The sequence below is a fragment of the Pelodiscus sinensis genome, chromosome 3 (genome assembly GCF_052426305.1).
Source record: "Pelodiscus sinensis isolate ZL-2025 chromosome 3, ASM5242630v1, whole genome shotgun sequence".
In the NCBI taxonomy this organism is placed as follows: Eukaryota; Metazoa; Chordata; order Testudines; family Trionychidae; genus Pelodiscus; species Pelodiscus sinensis.
In genome coordinates, this window is record NC_143054.1 from 115,363,019 (window position 1) to 115,383,348 (window position 20,330).

General features: G+C 44.4%; 1 protein-coding gene across 8 annotated transcripts in view; it reads right to left on the bottom strand.

Annotated features, from left to right (window-relative positions):
* Positions 1-16,091, bottom strand: part of TAGAP (T cell activation RhoGTPase activating protein) — a 97,505-nt gene extending 81,414 nt beyond the window's left edge. For 7 of the 8 annotated variants that reach the window (XM_075924555.2, XM_025180660.3, XM_025180658.3 and 4 more), the window contains exon 1: positions 15,898-16,091. In XM_075924555.2, coding sequence (XP_075780670.2) covers positions 15,898-15,969 — 72 coding nt within the window. In that variant the 5' untranslated portion in view covers positions 15,970-16,091. The remainder of the gene's footprint in view (positions 1-15,897) is intronic. The other variant, XM_014569538.4, reaches the window with a different exon arrangement.
* Between the last annotated feature and the right edge of the window lie 4,239 nt (positions 16,092-20,330).

Sequence of the window (20,330 nt, forward strand, 5' to 3'; positions counted from 1 at the left end):
CCTAGGAAAGGTACTTATGGATAGGCAGAGGTGGAAAGCAGCAAGGACTTAAAAGGAGCAGGGTTTAATTGCTTACACACAGCACCTTGGGCTGGAAAGTAGAGAAGAGGGCAGCTCTGGCTAGGAGGGGGATGAGAAAAGCCTCCCTGAGGAAGGGAGCAAGGATTAAAGAGCATAGGCCGGGGCTGGAGTTCATGATGTGCGACAGGATGATGGGCCTGTGGAGCTCTTTACTACCTTTGAAGAGATGAGATTATGCATGACTTGGCTTTGGGATGCAGCTGTGAGAAAAGGCTGACGGTGGCAGGGCCAAATGTCTTCTGGGGGAAACAGAGGCAGAACTGCTGGAACATAACACCCAGCTGTGAAGGGAATGTACTGGCTGGTAAGTTTGCTCCAGTGCCACTTTGTGATGATCGGGCTTAATGTGAGCCTGAGGGTTAAAATGCTGCAGGCAGAAATTTCAGACTGAGAGGGTGTGTGTGTCTGTGCAAAAAATCACCACAAGGGCACTCATCTGGGTATTGTCCCATCTGTGATGAGGCTGGTGGTGAACATGTGCTGATGCACTGGACTCATGCATGAGCAGGCAGTAGTAGATGAGGTTGATGATCTGATTCTCTTTTCTACCTTGTGTAGTTGTTTGCAATTATGAGAAAAAGGATTTTCAATGCTGCCGCTCTGATCTGGCCCTCATATTGCACAGGGTCAATGACTGCACAAAGTGTAAGGCAATGGAGAACTGAGCCCATTGAACCTAGGTAGCAGAATGGCCCATGTGACTCAAAGCACTTGTAAACCCATCTTAACAGAGTGACTAATGAGGATTTGTAGCTGCTTTGGCAGAGCATGCTGGTGAGTCTGGCTGAATATATTTAATACATAAGTGTTCTGTGTAATGATGTATCAGTTTCTGAAGTTAAATATACTGGGATATACTAGGGATGTAAAAGTGTAGTCGATTAAAGTGTATAGGTTAATGCTATAGACCAGTGGTCCCCAACTTTTAGAGGCTCCCGGGCGCCTGGGAGGTGGGGCCACTCACGCGCCGGGCGCCCGGGGGCAGGGCCATGCGTCCAGGGGCACGCCAAAGGACTGGGATGCCCTTGCACCCGGCGCCGGCATGTGCCCTAGGGCCCGGGTTGGGGCCGCCCGAGTGCCTTGTGCTGTGGGCCCAGGGCCGGCGCTGCCGCCCGAGCCGCGCACCTGGGGCCGGCACTGGCGCCGCTCGAGCGCCACGCGCCCGAGCGTCCGCATGTGCCCCAGGGCTGGGGCCGCCCGAGTGCCGTGCACCTGGCGCTGGTGCGTGTCGTGCGCCTGGGGCCAGCACCTCCTGTGCGCCGCGGGCGGGGCCGGCCCAGGTTGTGGGCGGGCGCACACAAATGCCCTGGCGGGCGCCATGGCACCCGCAGACACCGCGTTGGGGACCACTGCTATAGACTATATGCATTTCCCCCCCCCCCCCGCACACACACTTGCCAGTAATTTTTTCAGCATCATGGCCAGCAGCCCGGCTCAGTCCTGGCTTGCGATGGGTACGGGACCTACCCCCGTTCTGGGTCTGCATTTAAAGCATATTAGGAGCCATGCCGGCAGGCAGCCCAGTTCAGTTCTGGCTCACGCTGGGTCTGGGAGGTCAGCCCACTCCCTGGACAGGGGCTGCTGCCACCCTGCGCTGCTGCCTCTTTATCAGAGGCAGCAGCACAGGGCAATGGCTGGTCCGCAAGGGGAGCTGGTTTTTTAAACTCGCTTCTCTCATCAGCTCCCACCTGGCACTCTGCACTGCTGTCTCTAATACAGTGGAAGCAGCGCGGAGTGGCAGGGGTCATCTTGGGAGTAAGGCCATAGTGCATGACTGCTGGCCCTGCCCCTAGGGACTACAGAATAGTTGACTAACCGATAAGAATTCATGAGGTTATTTGACTATTTAATTAACCAATAGTTAACATCCTTAGGATATACTTCCACTAAGCAGCAACTGTTCCACTAATGCTAGAATGATGGACATTTCTGTAGTTTACAGTGGGATTTGCAGTAATCCTATGATTAGAATGTTAAATATTTCCGAGACTATGCAATATTTCATTACAAGGCCAGACTCTCAGCTGGTATAAACTGATGTAGTATGTCCCTTGAGACCAGATGAGGATCTGGTTCCCAGTTTTAATAAGTATTCCTGTGTTTTTCTTACTTTCAGTTGCAGAAATTTGTCAAATGCCTTGAAAAACACACAACCCGAATACATGAAATAAGTATAAATATGCAAAATGCTTATTATAAATTACTCTTCCTGTTATTAGAGCAGCAGTAAGTTTAAAAAATTTGACTCATTATTACCATAAATTTTCTTAAGTCAACCGCCTATTGTTACTGTATGGCGCGTGACTTACCAGCGGTTGCCCACGTAACATTAATGACAGAGTGGGCAGATGACTGCTTTTTTCTATAAAAAGTCATTAGCTGCAGCTATTACAATATGACTTCCTTGGGCCTTGTGTGTGTGCTGGGATTTAAGCCAGCAGTGTAGCTGTTTTAATGACAGCCCACAGTGTAGACACACTATATGTGGATGCAGCTTGTCTTGAACTGCTACAGCTTACTCTGGAGCAAATTCTGTCTATTCTAAATAGTTGTGTTGGTGCAGTGACGCAGGTGTCTAACATCCTAGTGGAGACAAGGCCTTTCCTCTAGACATGGGCAGTGGGTGAATCCTCACTTTGGGGAGGCTAGCCTGCTGGCCCCACCCCTTCTAGCAGGGATCTCCTTTTCTGCATGCCAGAGCCCCGAAAGATGAGTCCTGAGAGCTCCCAATAATTGGAGGAGCCCTGGCCTGCCCCTCTTCCCCCGCCCAGTGCCATGCCAGGCTCTAAGCCTGGCCCCGCGCCTGACTGAGCCATCTCACTGCTTTACCAGGCTCTCCTGTCTACGACTAGCTTGCTGCATCTCTCCTTACTCCCCTGCCCCCAGGGAGGAGGGACATGACAAGCAGGGGGGACCTCCAGGAGGATGAGGGAGAGCAGAGGACTTACCACATAGTAGGCAGGAGATGGTGGGAGGCCTTGGAGAAGGGGAAGGGCCACTACAGCCCATGTGTCTGGTGGTGGGTCAGCAGCAGCAGCTGTGCCAGGGAAGGCTTATTATACCCACCACCTATGCCTATAGATTCTTTTTTTAAAAACACTTTGAAACTGAAAAAAAATATACAAAGGTGTGATTATGATCTACAGATCATTGGTTTTGTTCTGCCAGATCAGACCATTACTTCATCAGGTTGACCTTTCCTGCAATGTAGCACTAAGGGAGAAGAGAGAATTCCTTCCTGACCCATGCAAGCATCGGTTTACTCCACTGAAGCATGAGCCATCATTAACCCTATATTAACTTATAAAACTGCTAGTACTGTTTTCCCTAAAATTATCAAGCTTGTCTTTAAATGCAGGTATAGTGTCTGACAAACAAGAGATGGTGCATTCTCTTTTATTGAAAAGATTGCCAGCAATCAAGATGGAGATACAAACTGGGAATCCTTTCAGGCTCCACTTAATAAAGGCACAGGGCTTTTTTGGGAAAATGGAACACAGTTTCCCCCCTGTTCAGATGAACAGTGGCTAAAGCCAATGTGTTGCTGGAATTAGACTTTAGGAGGTTGAACTAAAATAGTGTGCGTGTGGGAAACAATTAACAACTATAAAGAACTGATTTGTTTACTCTGAGTCAATCCAAAGCTAATCATTCTTTTTATTGATGTTGTTTGAACTATAAAGTAAATAAATAGAGCTTAAGATTAATAGACAACAGAACAGCCATACTGGGTCAAACCAAAGGTCCATCTAGCCTAGTATCCTGCCTTCTATCAGTGGCCAATGCTAGATGTCCCACAGGCAGCAGTTTCCAACTGCTAGGCTGCGGACCTCTGTCTGTTGGGCCCCGGCAGCTCTGGGGGCCGGGGCTGGGATACACCACTCCCATGTCATGCCTCTCCTCTCAGCCAACCAATGCCAGGCATGGGCAGGGTCTCCTGCTGGCTGCGGAAGAGCACTTTTCTGTGTGGCAGGAGAGCTGCACGGTGCTGTTCTGTGTGGCCCTCCTGACACACAGGGAAGCACTCGTCTGTAGCTGGGAGGAGAATCCACAATGCGCCTCTCCCGCCACACAGGGAAGCCCTCTTCCACAGCTGGAGGAGACCCTGTCCCCGCCCAGTACTGGTTGGCTGAGAGGTAGGGCATGCCACGCCTCTCCCAACAATCATGGCCGGAGGGGAGGTGCTGGGCAGTGCACCCCAACACTGGCTGCCAGAACCGCAGGGCTAGAGAGGGGGGTGGAGCAGGCACTGGGGCTCCAGGGGCAGGGCTAGTGCTGGGGGGCTCTAGAGGCTAAGCTAGTAGTGAGGAAGTTACGGGGGCAGGGCTGGTACTGTGGGGCTCTGGGATGGAGCTAATACTGGGGGATGGCACTGGGGTGGGGGGAGCTCTGGGAGGGTTGGGTGCAGTGGGGCTCTGGAAACAGGAGGCTGGCACTGGGGGGGTCTGTTGGGGGCTCTAAGGGGTGGGGGGCTGGCACTGAGGCATTTGGGATGGGGGCTGGCACTGGGGGCTCTGAGGCTGGGAGGTTGGCACTGAAGGGGTTTGGTGCAGGAGACTCTGGGGTCAGGTTGACTCTGGCTGGTGCTGCGGGGTAGTGGAGGGGTGGGGGTGGGGCTCTAGGGGTTAGGGCTGGCACTGGGGGCTCTCTGGACTGTGCTGTTAGTGGACTGGTAACGTTTTATTTGGATATTCATCATTTGAATAATGAATATGCAAATATGCAAATAAAATTTTACCAGTCCACCAAAAGTTTGTGAATGGGTTTGCCAATTCCTGGTATCCAAAAGGGTGGGGACCACTGCCATAAGGAATGAACAGAACAGGTAATCAAGTGATTCACACACCCCCATTGACCATTTCCAGATTCTGACAAGCAGAGGCTAGGGACCCCATTCCTGCCCATCCTGTCTAATAGCTATTGATGGACCTACCTACCATGACTTTATCTAGCTTTTTTTTAAATCCTGTAAAGTCCTGATCTTCACAATATCCTCTGGCAAGGAGTTCCACAGGTTGACCGTGTGTTGGGTGAAGAAATATTTCCTTTTGTTTGTTTTAAACCTGCTACCTATTTATTTCATTTGGTGACCCCCCCCCCCAGTTCTTGCATTATAGGAAGGGGTAAATAATTTTTCCTCATTGACTTTCTCCACAGCAATCATGATTTTATAAACCTCTATTATATCCTCCCTTAGTCTCCTCTTTTCTGATCTGAAAAGCACCTTATATAGCAGCTGTTCCATATTTTGAATAATTTTTGTTGCCCTTTTCTGAACTTTTTTTCCAGTGCCAAGGTATCTTTTTTTAGATAAGCTGACCCCAAATTTCAAATTGTATTTTGGCCATGAAGTAAGCCCTAGAGATGTGAAATCCCCCATAATGTTGGAGAAGTTCAGTTTTGGCTCTGAACTGTGAGGCACAGACCTATCTCTAAGGGCACAACTATAGTCCCAGCTGTGTACTCATATTGGGACGAGAGGGAGCATAAAGAACTCCCCTTGACTCCTACTCTATTCGAGCTACCTGCATCACAAGACTCTGCTTCTGGCACTGGGGTCAGAGAGAGCAGGCTGCTATTTCCTCTGCACAAGGGGGTGGAGAGAAGCAGGAGTGTTGGCTCAGTCTCCCACTCCTGCTCACCAGCCCGTGTAACTGAGCAAGGGTGGTGGGGGAAGTAACCTGTGCCTGGAAAAACAAGCCAGGGAGCAAGGCTTCCAGTCATTATTTGGTTCCTGCACGGCAGCTCCCGGGACAGCCCAGCTGCACCCTTCCCCTTAATTCGACAGGGTTGAAAGGACATTCTCAGACAGGGTTCTCCCCCTCCTCTCCATTTGATTTAATGCCCCTCATAACTTCCTCTGTCAGTCACTGTTCCATCGGCTAAAAAGAAACATGGTAACGTATCGTCTCATTCTGTAAGGTGCCAACCAACCTCAACTCTCACTGAGCCCCTCTGGGAGCAGAAGGTGCTCAGCAGATCGCAGAATCTCAAGCTGTTCCCTTCTGTCCTTGCAGGATGCTGAGCAGACAGGTCAGGAAAGTGAAGAGCAGCTGAAAAGGCTGTGAAATGAACTACTGTTTGAAAGGGATTTGACTGGCCTGCCTCTGTGGCGGAAGCACTCCTGATTTACGGGCAAAGAGTTAAGTAGGGCCCCAGGAGTGCTTAGTGGAGCACGTTATTTGTTCATCTCTTGCAACATGATAGAGGGATGGAAGACAACAGCATTAGTCATTCCCTGCGCTAGCACAAAAACAACTTGTCCCGCCTAATGAATTTGCTCTCCTAATTTCATACAAGGTGCAGACCTTCCTTAATTACTCCAGATTTGGCACTTGTTAAGAACTTCTGAAGTAGTGTACTGCCTGCTGGCCAAAACATGAGAATAAGCTGTTCTAACTCACCCCCTTTTCCTGTCTCGGGGCCTCTTTCCCCAGTGAGGAAAATAAATGTTACTCTGAAAAAGGCCATGGATCTAATCTGTAATGAAGCAGTAAAGGACTAAATCTAGGCATGAGATGTGACAGATATTGCAACAGCATGCAGTGTCTTTGGGGACTTTATTGTGTAACGTGTGTGAATGGGCCTGGGATTGTGTGCAGCCCCATGGGCAGGAAGGTTGCCACAGCTACACCAGGAACTAAACCCAACTGGGAGGGATTAAAGTGAATCACTCAGGTTGTAAACCCCTGCAGAGAGGTACCATCCCCTTGGGAAGCTTTTACATACTATGCCAAACTGGACAATCTAGGGACGAACAGCCAAAGAAAAGGCTTTTGTAAAAGCTTTTGCCATAAAAAAAGCTGCATTCATATTGAATCAGGGCCTTCCTTCTGGTCCAGCAAACTGACAGGATTTTCTGCCCAAAGGGGCCCCAATCCTGTGGAAAGGCTGAAAATATTTTGGCCTGCTAGGGCCCCACAAGAGTGACAGGTGACTTCTGGTATATTTAATGTGTGTTTAAATCTGTTGTTTTTACACACTTTCTCTGAATGCTTTTACCTTAAGATTAAATGGGTTTGCTTAGAGCTGTGTAGTAACTTTTAACTGCTGGTATTATGCTGGTCATTGTCCTTGGAGAGCAAACAAAGCAGAGGCACCAGCCTTTAGACCGTCCAATTTGTTGGGGATCTCATAATGTAGATCAGAGAGCAATGCAACCTTAAAAGCCCTCATCAGAAAGGAGAGAGTTGTAGGGAGAATTGTAGGTCTTCACTCAAGGGGTTATAGCAGGAAGCCAGAAACCTTAAATGGGTGCCCTTGAGGGATCACCATGAGGAAATATCTGGGTAGCTACCCTGAAAATGTGACCCTGGGATGTGTGTGTAATTAATTCAGTATATGGAAAACATTTAAGATCTAAGTACATTACTGCTTCATCGAGCCCCCAAAGGTTTGGATCTAGCCGTTTGAAAACTCTGTTAATCTAATCTAGTTTATAAAAACTTCTCAGAGTTGATAGAACCAGTTGAATTGCACTGGTATTTGTGCTGTTTGGAGCTGTTTCTGATTCCAGCAGCCTGTTCCATCAAGCTGATTAGATTTACTGTGAGCAGGTAGAATTGACATAGTCCTGAAACCAATTGCCAGAGCACTGCCTACATTTAGGCTTCCAACATGTCTAATGTTGATGCTTCTGAATGGGCATTGGCAATGGTAGGAATTTTCCCAAATGCAAACAAAGCTTAAATGAACAAGTTTGAATCAAACATAGAAATATCAACATCACATGCACATGTTTAGTTTAAATTCTCCCTTCTGAGCTAGTTTTGCTTGGCATAAGAGAAGCAGGGTAGGAGGTTATCATAGAGATGACTATAGATTCTAGATCCTTGTGCCACCCAGTTATTTGTACTTCACCAACATAATTCCTCTTAATCAATTATATCCCCTCTTCCCAATGCACCTTGTAAAATGTGCCTATTTTTCTTATTAAAAAAACATTAAAATTGTATTCCACTAAAGTTGGACTCAAGCTGCAAAGTTTGGACCTGGACAGAAATAAGACCATGTTAAAATTTTGAGTTTCCATTTAACTCTCTCTTCCCCCTTTCCCACCAAGATAGAAGGAAGTTGGTTCTCAGTTGACTTACAAGTATAAATGGACAGCATAGAGCTTGTATATTCTATCAAGTTTATTTATTTTTGAGTTAAATACTGATTACTTGAAGAATATTTACAACCTTAAGATTCTGTCTTACTGCATGTCAGCAGCTAACTTGCTATGGGCTACCGAAGTCTGGGAATTAAGCTGGCAGTCATATCAATGTCATTTTAAGCTTGATATTTACATACTGAGGGTTGGACAAGGTGTTGATATTTTCTGTCCGACAAAGTGAAAGACATCTAGCTTAGTGTAGGGCTTTCAAAATGGATAAAATCCAATCAACCTTTTCGTTTAATATTCAGCACTGAGTTGGGGCTGAATGTTAGTAACAATAACTTGCACTTACCTAATGTCATTCTTCCAAATATAGCAAAGCATGTTGCAATCATTATAGAATGAACTGGTAATTCTGCCTGTACTTACGGTTGCCTTGCACTTCCCCTTATAAGATCTTGTTTTCATTTCCTTGCAACTTTGCCAGACTATTAGGGCTGAAATTTTCCAGGCTTGGTGTCTGCCTCAGGCTGAATATATATGGAAAGTTTCAGCAAAAATTATTCAGCCATTTCTGAGGAGATTAGGGATATATAAATATACATTCAGCCATTTCTTTAAGAAGCTCTAACACCTCCAGGTTTGGATTCAAGGGCTTGAACATGATTCAATGGCTGGAAGTTGAAGCTAGACAAATTCAGACTTTGAAATAAGGTGTGAATTTTTAAACAGTGAGTGTAATTAACCATTGGACCAATTTACTCAAGGGATTGTGGATTCTCTATGACTGGCCATTTTTTATATCAAGATGGGATGTTTTTCTAAAATATCTGCTCTAGGACTTATTTTGGGGAAGTTCTATGGCCTGTGGTGCACAGCAGGTCAGATTATTATAACTATCTCTGCTGGCCTTGGAATCTATGAATCTACAGGCAACTTTGGCATTTGGCAAAAGACCTGAGAGCAACAAGACTGTCTTTCTTCTACTCTCAATGCTCCCCCTGCTGGTGACCAGGCAGCATGGAGGCGGCAACTGCATGGCTTGAATACAGAGAGGACAGGAGCCAGACAGGAGCATGAGTATGCTATGCTATGTGAAAGGGTAGGATTGTTTGCGTAAGGAGACCAGGTGTGTGTGAATTTGAGATGGCTGGACAAAGATATTGGGATAAGGACTAGTGGCAGGGAGGAAGTCTGAATTTGAATGAGGGCCACAAAGAGAGAGACTAGGGGTACGTCTAAACTATGTTTTTTTCTGAAAGAGGATATGCAAATTCCTGTGGAAAGAGGATCTTTTGAAAGTGAAAGTAGTCTGGGTGTGGTTTTTTTCGGGGAAAAAAACCCCCTTTTTCGAAACACCCCCCCTCACACACATACACCTCATTTTTTTAAGGAAGAATGTTTCTTTCGAAAAAGGATTTTTTTCCCCAAAAAAACCTCATCCAGACTACTTTGACTTTCAAAAGATCCTCTTTCGAAAGTGAGATCGGAAGAAGATATGTAAATTCCTGAGGAATTTGCATATCCTCTTTCGAACCTCCCTTCCCCCCCCCATAGTCTCGACATAGCTTGGGACTAGAAGTCAGCAAGACTGGAGCTTGGAGTGGGAGACAAGGATTGGTTGGGCAAGGATACTGGTATGAGAAATGGGCAGGGGGAGAGACAGGATTGGGACAGGGACAAACTGGAGGGCATGGAGAGAAAGCAGCAGGTTTGAGAGGAACAAGGCAGAAAAGCCTAAACCCAATAAAATTCACTATCATCCAGAACCTGGAAAGGAACTCAAGATGCCTGAGTCTTACTATTCCTCTGCTGGAACAAAAAGCACGTGATCATGTAATTAATAATGTGTTTGTACAAGAAGGCCAGATTAAGATTACATAGCAATTTCAGAGTGACACTGGTGTAACAGAGGACAGTTTTTGTTCCCTATATTTTAATATACCCTGTCACTTAACTGATTTCTTAATTTTACTATGATTTCCTTTTACCCTATTCTGAAGAGCATTTAATATAAACAGGGCCAGCTCTAGGCACCAGCAAATCAGGCAGGTGCTTGGGGCGGCACTTTGCCAACAGCGGCATTTCAGGTAAGCAGCCGGTGCTGCCCCTGGCAACGCCTAGCCCCGCCCCGCTGATTTAAAGGGCCGTGGCTGGGAAACACCACGGCTGCGTGCAGCCAGCTGGCAGCACCAATGCGCCCTGGAGCCTGCTGGCCGGCCCCGTCTCCTCTCCGTATTGCTCCTCCCCACCCCCAGCAACGCCTAGCCCCACCCTGCCATGCCCCGCTGATTTAAAGGGCCGTAGCCCAATGCACCCCGGAGCCTGCTGGCCGCCCCCGTCTCCTCTGCTGCTCCTCCCCTCCCCCGGCAATGCCTAGGCCTGCCCTGCCCCGCCGATTTAAAGGGCCACGGGAGACACCTTGGCTGCGCAGCCAGCACTGGCACCATGTGCGCCTGGCCCTGGAGCCTGCTGGCTGCCCCTGTCTCCTAATCTTGAGTCCTGCTCCTCCCTGGTGACCGCTACCTCCTCCGAGAGCCTCTCCACTCCAAGCCATCAGCCACCCCTCTACCTACATCATATGGAAATCCCAGGTAAGATGCCCCCTTTCCGCCTAGGGTTGCCATGTGTCTGGTATTTTCACTTCCTGTCCAGTAAAAAAGTCAGAAAATACCAGACACCTGGCAAACCTACAAACACTCAGCCCGCTGGCCCAGCCCCCGGCCTCTCCCCCCAGCCCCCGAAAGCCTCAGCACCACGGACCCTTTGAAGTCTGTTCCTAGTATATTTCTCTTGTTCATGTTTGTAGTAGAAGTAGAACCAAATAAGGATCCAGCACACACACAGACACACACACACACACACAGAATATTAACTGTTCTACACTCTTCAAAGAACCACACATGCTGTTTCATAGATATTTCTTTAAAGAATTAAACTTCGTTGATCAGGGTAAACTTTTGTGTTTGATGTCTCTAAGGCAAGCTTCATTCCATATATAGTTGTATTGGGCACATATAACTCTCCACTCCCTCTAACACCTCATAAACCTGAATATATAATGGCTACTAAAAAGATGAACACACAAAAATAATGTGCACATGCACACCCACTGATCTCAGTTTCTGATAACATAGATGTGTTAGAGCCACATAAGGAGCCACTGTATTCCAAAACAAATCTAGTTTAACAATACAACTATTTATTGATGTAGTTTAGATGTCTTATGTGCTATAGTTATCATAATTGGTTGACAAGTATGGTTAAACAGAGTGGTTTTGTTAGCTGATTGTAATTGGTTTGAAGATTGATTAAGTATAGCCATAAACTACTTGGCTGTGTCTACACTGGCTACTTATTCCGGAAAATCAGCCGCTTTTCCGGAATAACTTGCCAGCTGTCTACACTGGCCCCTTGAATTTCTGGAAAAGCACTGACGATCTACTGTAAAATCATCAGTGCTTTTCCAGAAAAACTATTCTGCTCCCATTCGGGCAAAAGTCCTTTTCTGGAAAACTGTTCTGGAAAAGGGCCAGTGTAGACAGCACAGTAGTGTTTTCTGCAAAAAAGCCCCGATCGCGAAAATGACGATCGGGGCTTTTTTGCGGAAAAGCGTGTCTACATTGGCCACGGACGCTTTTCCGGAAAAAGTGCTTTTCCGGAAAAGCATCCTGCCAATGTAGATGCGCTTTTTCCGGAAATACTTATAACTGAAAACTGTTCCGTTTTAAGCATTTCCGGAAAAGGGTGCCAGTGTAGACGTAGCCCTTGAGTTTTAGATGTGGCACAAGTTCTCCCTTCTATTTTTGGTACTTAGTTAAGGAAATATAAACTATTTGTGTTAGTAGTTTTCCATGCATTCAAACCACAATTAAAAAGTAGCCTATTTCTATAAGAACAATAAAGTAGAGATTTAAGGTACATTTCTCACTCTTGAAAAAGAGCTTTGTGTGAGCTGGAAATCTTGTCTCTGTCACCAAAACAAAACAAACAAAATTGTGAAGTGCAAATGTGTAAAAGCCAACAAGAAGGGGGCGAGGGGGCAGGGCAGCTAAAATTTTGTTTGCTTGGGGCAGCAAAAATCGTAGAGCCGGCCCTGAATATAAATCACTTCAGACTCTACAAAACATATATTCTAACAGTGTTTACAGAGAATTAAACTCCACCACTTTTTAGTTTAGCTGGTAAAACCCTGTTTGGAGATACAGCAACACATAATACCAAATAAAAAGGGTCACATTTGAATGAGTCAATTTCAGGTCCATTCCTTGGCAGCAAGCCATTTCATTAAACAAGGTGTGCTGCAGACGGTCTTAATTCTAGAAACCACCTGCTGACTTCTCATATGATCAGGCTTCCCTGAGGCAAGCTGCATGCAGAAAACTACTTGAATGTAATATGAATAGGAATATCTAAGAGAGACTAGAAAAACTCCTTTTACTGTTCAGATTGCAAAGCAACAGACTGCACTGTGCATTCAATGCACTAATGCATGTGTTACCAAATAATGACGTCAAGGAAGTGGCAAGCAAGTCAAACAACAAGCAGCTCATTCGTGAGCTCATAGCTTTGGCTTCTAATATTTCTTGACTAGTAGTCTGAAAAACAGATGTGTGGCCATTCACTGCTGGATAGATTAACCAAATGCAATTCTGTAACCACAACTACAACACTACTAACTCTCTTCCAAAAGTAGTGTCTAAAAGCTTCCTTTTATGGACAGTATTTACATCCCACCAGTTCCATGCTTGCTGTTATCCTCTGTTTATGTTATAAGGAAGTAAAAATGATATAACTAAATCCAAGAAGTTTTTTTTTCTCTCTGAAGCTGTCAGTGCTAGTGCCATTCGTAGAGTGAACATCACGATCTTTAAAAACAACAATGGTCCTGAAGCATCTTAGAGAATAACAAAAATATATAAATAGTATCATGAGCTTTCATGGGCACAACCCACTTCATGATACTATTTATATATTTTTGTTGGTCTCTAAGGTGCTACAGGACCATTGTTGGGTTTTTTAGTTACAGACTAACATGGCTGCCCCTCTAAGAATTTTAATCATGATCTTTGGTCACTTCACCTACATAGAATCTTAGCTAGTGATGGGCAAAGCCTACCAGAATTAATGTTAAAGCACTCAGGGTACGTCTACACTACAGCGCTAGTTCGAACTAACTTAGTTTGAATTAGTTAATTTGAATTAGTTAATTCGAACTAAGCTAATTCGAACTAACGCGTCTAGAACTAAAAACTAGTACCGGTAGTTCGGAATAGGAATCCTAATCCGAACTACCTAGTTCGAGCCCCGTGTAGCCGCGCTACACGGGGTTCGAACCAGCGGGGATTTAAAAATGGCGGCTCCCCGCTTATGCAAATGAAGCCCGGGAAATTCAAATCCCGGGCTTCATTTGCAAGTGCGGTATGCCTACATTACTCTCCTAGTTCGAACTAGGAGGGTAGTGTAGACATACCCCTCCTTAGAGAAAAGCTTTTTGAAGATTGTGAGAGCTGTGTCATAGATGCACCAGCCCAGCGGCATCATACCTGTGTGACTTGGACTTCAGAATATATAAACTGCAAGCTCTAGGACCTGTGTGCTGAACTGTGTTTGGAAAGCTTATTAAATACTATTATTGCCATAGGTTATGCTATGCAATGTCTGTACTTAAGAACATTTAATGCAAAGGATGACCTTGGTAAATGCAGTGCAATTCAGTCGAGACCCTCACAACATTTTAAAGAAAATGACCAAACCAGAAGATGCCTCCTTATTGACTGTCGGGGATTTCTGGTTAAAAACACTTTCCATAAACAACTTTTGAACAAAACAATTTCTTTTTAGATTGAGTGAAAGATGCTTACCTTTTTCAACTAAGACTTTTCCTTGGTGACATGTTCATTTCTGCCTATGCAGTTTCTGCCTTTCTTTTCAAGAGCAGCAGCAACAAAAGGACTGATCAGCTAGCATGTAACTAACTCCATTCCTAGTTTTTGTTGTCATATTTGGAAGCACCGATGCATATCTATCTCTATCTATCTAATCTTAGAGGATTTGTGCCTCTGCATGTCCATCTGTGGGCCTCTTTGTTCAAGAACTTCTTCTAAACGGAAACAGCTAGGACCACCAAATTTGGTATACAACTTTCTCTTATCATAACTTAAAGCAAGGTCAGAGTTTGGTTGTGCCAGGAAAATGGGATGTGCCTAGAATCATAACACAGAAAGGGAGAAAGCTGAAAGCAGGGACAGTTTTGCTCTCCAATAACCACTGGAGGCAGCAAGTGCAGGAGACAATTATACTGCATAGTGACCACAGTGGGGTGGACTCACAGAAGCTGGGAGAGGGGGTCCGGCAGCTACAGCGCTGTCTTCACCATCACGGATGGCCCTGGTGAACTGCTCCCCCCCAGACCTCCCAGCCCCTGGCCTAAGGTTCCCACCCACAATTCTGAATCCTGCATCCTCCCCTGCCTAGCACCCTCAAACCTCCCAGCCTCCTGTCCTGAGCCCCTGCATCCTATCCCTGTCCTGACACTTGCACCTCCCCACACTTCCAGCCTCTTGCCCCAAAGGACCCAAGCAACACCAGGTAAGTGTTCTAGTGAGATAATATCAGAAAATCTCTGTAAAGGCTAACACTGTATGCATGTATGTCATCAGTGCAGCTGCCACTAATTTATTTCTGAGTGACAGACATTTTTTAAAGAAAGCGTTTGTTTACTTTTAGAAGTCAACAAATTTTTGATTTTGTACGTGGTGCTCATTTCTGATGAAATGCTGTGATTTAGTGCACAGATCTAGTTCCTGGTAATTGTCTTTGTTTTCCCAGAAGCTGCCTCACTCTAGTCAAGGTCAGACTAGATGAGCTAATGGTCCCTTCAGGCCTTAAAAATCTATGAATCTCTGTAATAGACCCCTTATATTTACTGAGAGAACAGCTTATGCTGCAGCTGAGACACCCCTTGGGAATTACAGGTCTGCTCCTGATTCCAGACCCAAGTGATGTTGCTCTGTGCTAACATTAAGTCATCATGTTGAACACAACGATAGGCTTTTCTTACAACAAAATGTTTTATAGCATGTCTAGTTAAAGAAAAACAAACAACCCCCTTGCTTTAAATTAACAAATAAGTTTTCCATTGCATATGATTTTTCCAGGGTGCTATTACTCCACAAGCTGTTTGCCTGCTTGAGCTATCAACCCTAGTGTTGTTTGCAGAATAAACAAATATGAACTTTACATTTTACACTGAAAGCCTCCTATCTTCTGAGAAGCCGTGAGCGATAGCACTGACAATGCAAATGTATAGACACCTGACTTATATGGCTTTTTATTTAAATGAAAGAAGGTTTTATAATCCAGTAACCAACGCATAACTCTGCTATATCTGTACACAACACTGAGCCATATAGTACAAAATAAGGAGCAGTAGAAAGGGTATCTTCAGAGTCATATAATAAAAATGGCATTTTACCATTAATGAAAACAATTTAGTCATATTTGAAGATCCACATGTAACTCTCAGTATTTATTCTGTCACAACCCACCACAGCAATAATTACTTTTTTAAATGATCTCAATGAACAGTTTGTGGGGTTTTTTGGCTAGGAAAGATATGTTTCTCTCCTCCTGTCTTTTTATGATCTAATATTTATGTTCCGGGTAATATACACAGTACACAGACGTTTCAGAGCAGATTCTCTTGTACTCACCAGATTCTTTGTAGTAATGTTGCTGTTGTAGCTTCCCCTTCTCACTTTCCTCTGAGACCGTGGTCCAGACATGGTAATATTTACCTTACTTTATAGGGAACTAAGCTTACCCAGGCACAACAAAACTGGAACTGAAGAAGGGGCACTTGACTAATGATTACATTCAGTGCTAATGAGATGGAGATACTGTGTCAAGCTGGAAACACACACAAATGCACACACAGAGGGGAGGAGCTGCTGTTACAGAAACTAAATGGCCCCTGAGGATGCAAAACAAAAATTGCAAGCCAGCAGGGTTCACAGTGTTCACCAGGCTAACTTGAAGATCCTGGAGCATGTGAAAAAAATTTTTTTTTTGCAGGAGTAGTTAGACAGGAAATCTGCATAAGCAAATTTGTGCTGCACTTTAAGACCTGGTAGATGGGGCTGAAAATCAACATAAGCATTCTGACAGGTTTGGAGAACATGGGGGTGCCACTCAGTTTGCTGGCACTTTCCGACTTAAAATCAACAGTCTGTTCCAAAGGCTTAGTGAGTGAGTTTATCGAAATGCTCTGTGGGACAAATCCTCAGATGGTGTAAACTGAAGTCAACACTTTACTCCAGGTCAGGATCTGTTCTGGTGTTTTTCCAGAAGCCCATTAATCTGATTTATTTAATCCAGACAGCACCATAGACATACCTTACAATCTAATAAAAATGGCAAGCAATTCCTTGAGGAACTCAGTTCAAATTGGTTGTTGTATAGCAATCGATGTGACAGGCAAGAGAGCATTGGAGGTTGAGGATTACAACTGTGAAAGATCATTATGGGTCCAGTCTGGCTTCTATTGAAGTAAACTGAAGGACTTTCAATGTCTTCTTTAGGAGTTGGGTCAGGTCCTATAAGTTTGTTGTTACATATTTATCTTACTCTTTGGTTTTTCTCTGAAGTTACTGAAATATGCAGATTGTATAGATGGGAAGTTGGATGAAAAAGATCCTTCTTTGTTTGGAAAAGTGCCTCTTTTGGAATCTGTGGCATGATCTGTCCAATGAGGTTAGCGGGTAACTATAGTAAAAATAGTTAATTGTATAAAGTTATTCCAAATTAAAGTTTGGAGGTATAAATAAGGTTGTCAGGGTCCAGACTCACTATGCTGTACAGGTTTGATTTTTATTATTTGTATAGTTCCTACGTTGTCATAATACTGGCATTTGTCCCCCATTTTACTACAAGCACTATTGCAAAGAATCTTGGCCATTTGCAAGCCAAGAGTCATTTTCAGTTGCGGGTACAATCAGCTTCAGTAAAATTAGTTCTTTAAACTATAGTATCTAAATGGAAGCATCCCTCTTTTCTGTACGGTTTTATTCTCTCTTCACTTGTACAACTGAAAAATTGCAATTGTACCCTTGCTTGCTCAGGAAATGCTCCCTGCCCATGCTGTGTGGCTGCTCCTTTGGTATCCTTATGTCAAAAACAGGGATCCAGTAAATGTGCTCTATGAAATCATCTCTGCACTTTCTCTTCTAAGAAGGAGGAACCCCAACCTCCAAATAAAGCCACATGGGAACTGCATTTAGGTTCAAAAGAGGAAACATTTTAATTCAAATTAAGTTGCCAGAAAATTCCAGCACTTAACTCCAAAAGGAAGGAGTGGGAAAACTCTTCCTCATTTAAAAACACCTGACCTTGTACAATAAGCTTTCAATCAGAAAAATACTGTTGTCTGGCACACCTAATGCTGACCCTAATGATAGATCCTTAATTGTATAACTCCAGAGCCGCCTTATTCTTCTGAGTGAGGACAAGGGGATAAGTTACAGTTCTCCCTTTATTTACATCCTGATACTGTAAAACATGCATGCTTAACTTTAACTTTATTCATGTGACTATTTCCATTACATAAAGGCCTGTGTCCCTGAGTTCTAACTCATTTTTTTCGTCTTCTGGTGTTTGCATTACCCAGCCAAGTGAGTAGTGCAAGATGCAGGAACATGGAATTGTAAACAACATTGGGGAGGATCCTTACAGGAACTTCATAGGGCTAGGAGGAAACCACAAGGTCATCCAGACTAAGTACGACTGTTCTTTCAGGCATTCAGGTCATATGATCTGGGGAAAAGGACTTTTTCTATGAATAAATTACACTAGATTTTTTCAAATGCCATAGAAAGTCACAAAGTATTTATTTCCATTTCATGTGTCATTATCCAAAAATCCCTCAAATGCTTCAGGCACAGATCTGTACCCCCCCCTAAAAATGCAGCCTCAAAATAAATACTATTTACATAAATAGTCACCTATCTAGCTTATAAAACCTGGATTTTTGTGTGTGTACAAACACCTTCAAATTTGCATGCAAATAGCACTTTTTATATTTTATATTTTTATACATATCTTTCTACGTGTGCAAAGAGATATTTGCTTGCACTTGTGCATAGTTTGCAGGTGCAACTTAGGCTATATCTAGCCTACAAAGATCAATTGGAAATCAATTGGTATCTTTTCCCAATTTACTTCCGAAAAAGGGTTTTCTGAAATTTGGCACAGAACATCCCTTCTTCCTTGTGAAATGAGGTTTATGAGGATGCTGACAAAACGCGTCTGCTTTTCCGACATTTTTTTCAGAAAAGCAAATGCATTCCTTGGACATGGCAGAGCTTTTCAAAAAGCTCTGCAGTCTAGACATACCCTTAGTTGACTACTTTTGGAAATGTTCCCTATTTGAGTTTTGCTGATAGATGACTTTTCTGTTCATGAGCTTGGTCAGAATACCAGTGTCAAACTATTGAAGGGGGGTATCTTCCCTGCTTAGCATTCTCTAGGATAGCTAGAAAAGAGATGAATGGGGATGTTATGTTAACTTTGGCATTGCTGATGTGATGGTAGTTATAAAGGGTAGTTATTAATGGAGCCTTCGTTTTAGTGTAGGTCAATATTTTTGGAAATTGCAGCATGTGCCCAGAGAACACAAAAGATAATACTTTATTATTTCTGTAGCATTAGCTAAAATTTTGCAACAAATCTTTTTCTTTCATTTCTTATTCCATTTAATTTCATACTCAGAATCCTTATGGACTGAGACTTTTCCCACCTATTATATCTAACCCCGAATTCTTCTGCAGATCATGGGTGAGGGGAGAGAGAAGAAATTTCTTTTAAACTTTAATAACAATTATAAAGCTGCTTGCATTGACTCAAGAGCAAGAATACCTATCAGCCTCAGGGCAGACTACAGGTTGGACCTCCCTGGTCCGGCACTGTAAGGTTCTGACTCTCCTGGGTGAGGGATTTTACTGGACCAAGGGAAGTAATTTCTGTCCCCCCTGCCATCACTCCTCCCCAGCCCTGGCCTAGCTGCGGGGTGGAGCCTGTCACCTGCCCCACTTTTGGACCCACAGGGAAGCCCTGCTGGGGTGCACTGAACTTCCAGCCCTGCCAGGCAGCTTGCTGCTGGTAGCTCACTGCCCTGATGGCCTGCAGGGTTCCCAGTCACCAGCCCTCCCACCAGGATTCTCTGGTCCTAGACCATCCATGGTCTGGGATGTTGCTGAGTCAGAGAGCCTTGGTTCAGAGAGGTTCAACCTATATTAAGAATGAGGGCACAAACCCCAGTTGTCTGTGAATTCTATACTTGGATTTCATGAATTTATTATTGTCAACTCAACATTGTAACAGCCTAACCATGAAGTCACAAATAACCCTCTTGGATACTCTGATTTCTCTCATCATGCATGTGAGCATATCTTTGTGACAGACGGTCTCTTATGCCAAGACTTACAGCAACACTCAGGGTACTTCCAGTCTTAATGGACCAGTCACTTACCCCAGCTCAGTTACATCTCAGATTTCACGCCAAAGACAATGCTTGTAAGTGATCCTGTAATAATCTATATAAAGAATTAAGAACTAGGAAAAGAAACAAGTGATTTACAGGGTTAAAGCAGGTAAACATATATACACAAATGAGTTGCAATCCTAAATTTCAAAAGTAATCGATGCTTCTATAATAGCAAACTGTGAATATGTCCTTTAGGGCTAACCCAGGCTAAGCACTGGGCAGTTTTGTTTATGGTTAGTAATCCTTGCCCCTCAGACTGTAAGCAACATAAAAATGCAGTTCTTCCACCACTCCAAGGGGGCTTACAGAATTGCTGGGACCCTGGACAAAGTGGGAGGGGTGGCTTTGGAATCCCAGAAGGGGTGGGGCCTTAGGAAGAAGGGCAGGACTAGTGGTAGCCAATCCTTAGCGCTGTCTGAACTGGTCCGCGGTAGTGTGGACACGCCACTGCTGCTACTTTGAAATAGCTCCTTCCCAGGGCCATGCAAAATAATTACTCTCCCATTGCCTCCTGGGACTCTAAATTGAGGTAGCATATCCAGATAGGGAAGCCTGCCTCAGACTAATTTTGTGGCTTCCTTGTAGTGTACATGTGCTATTTCAAAA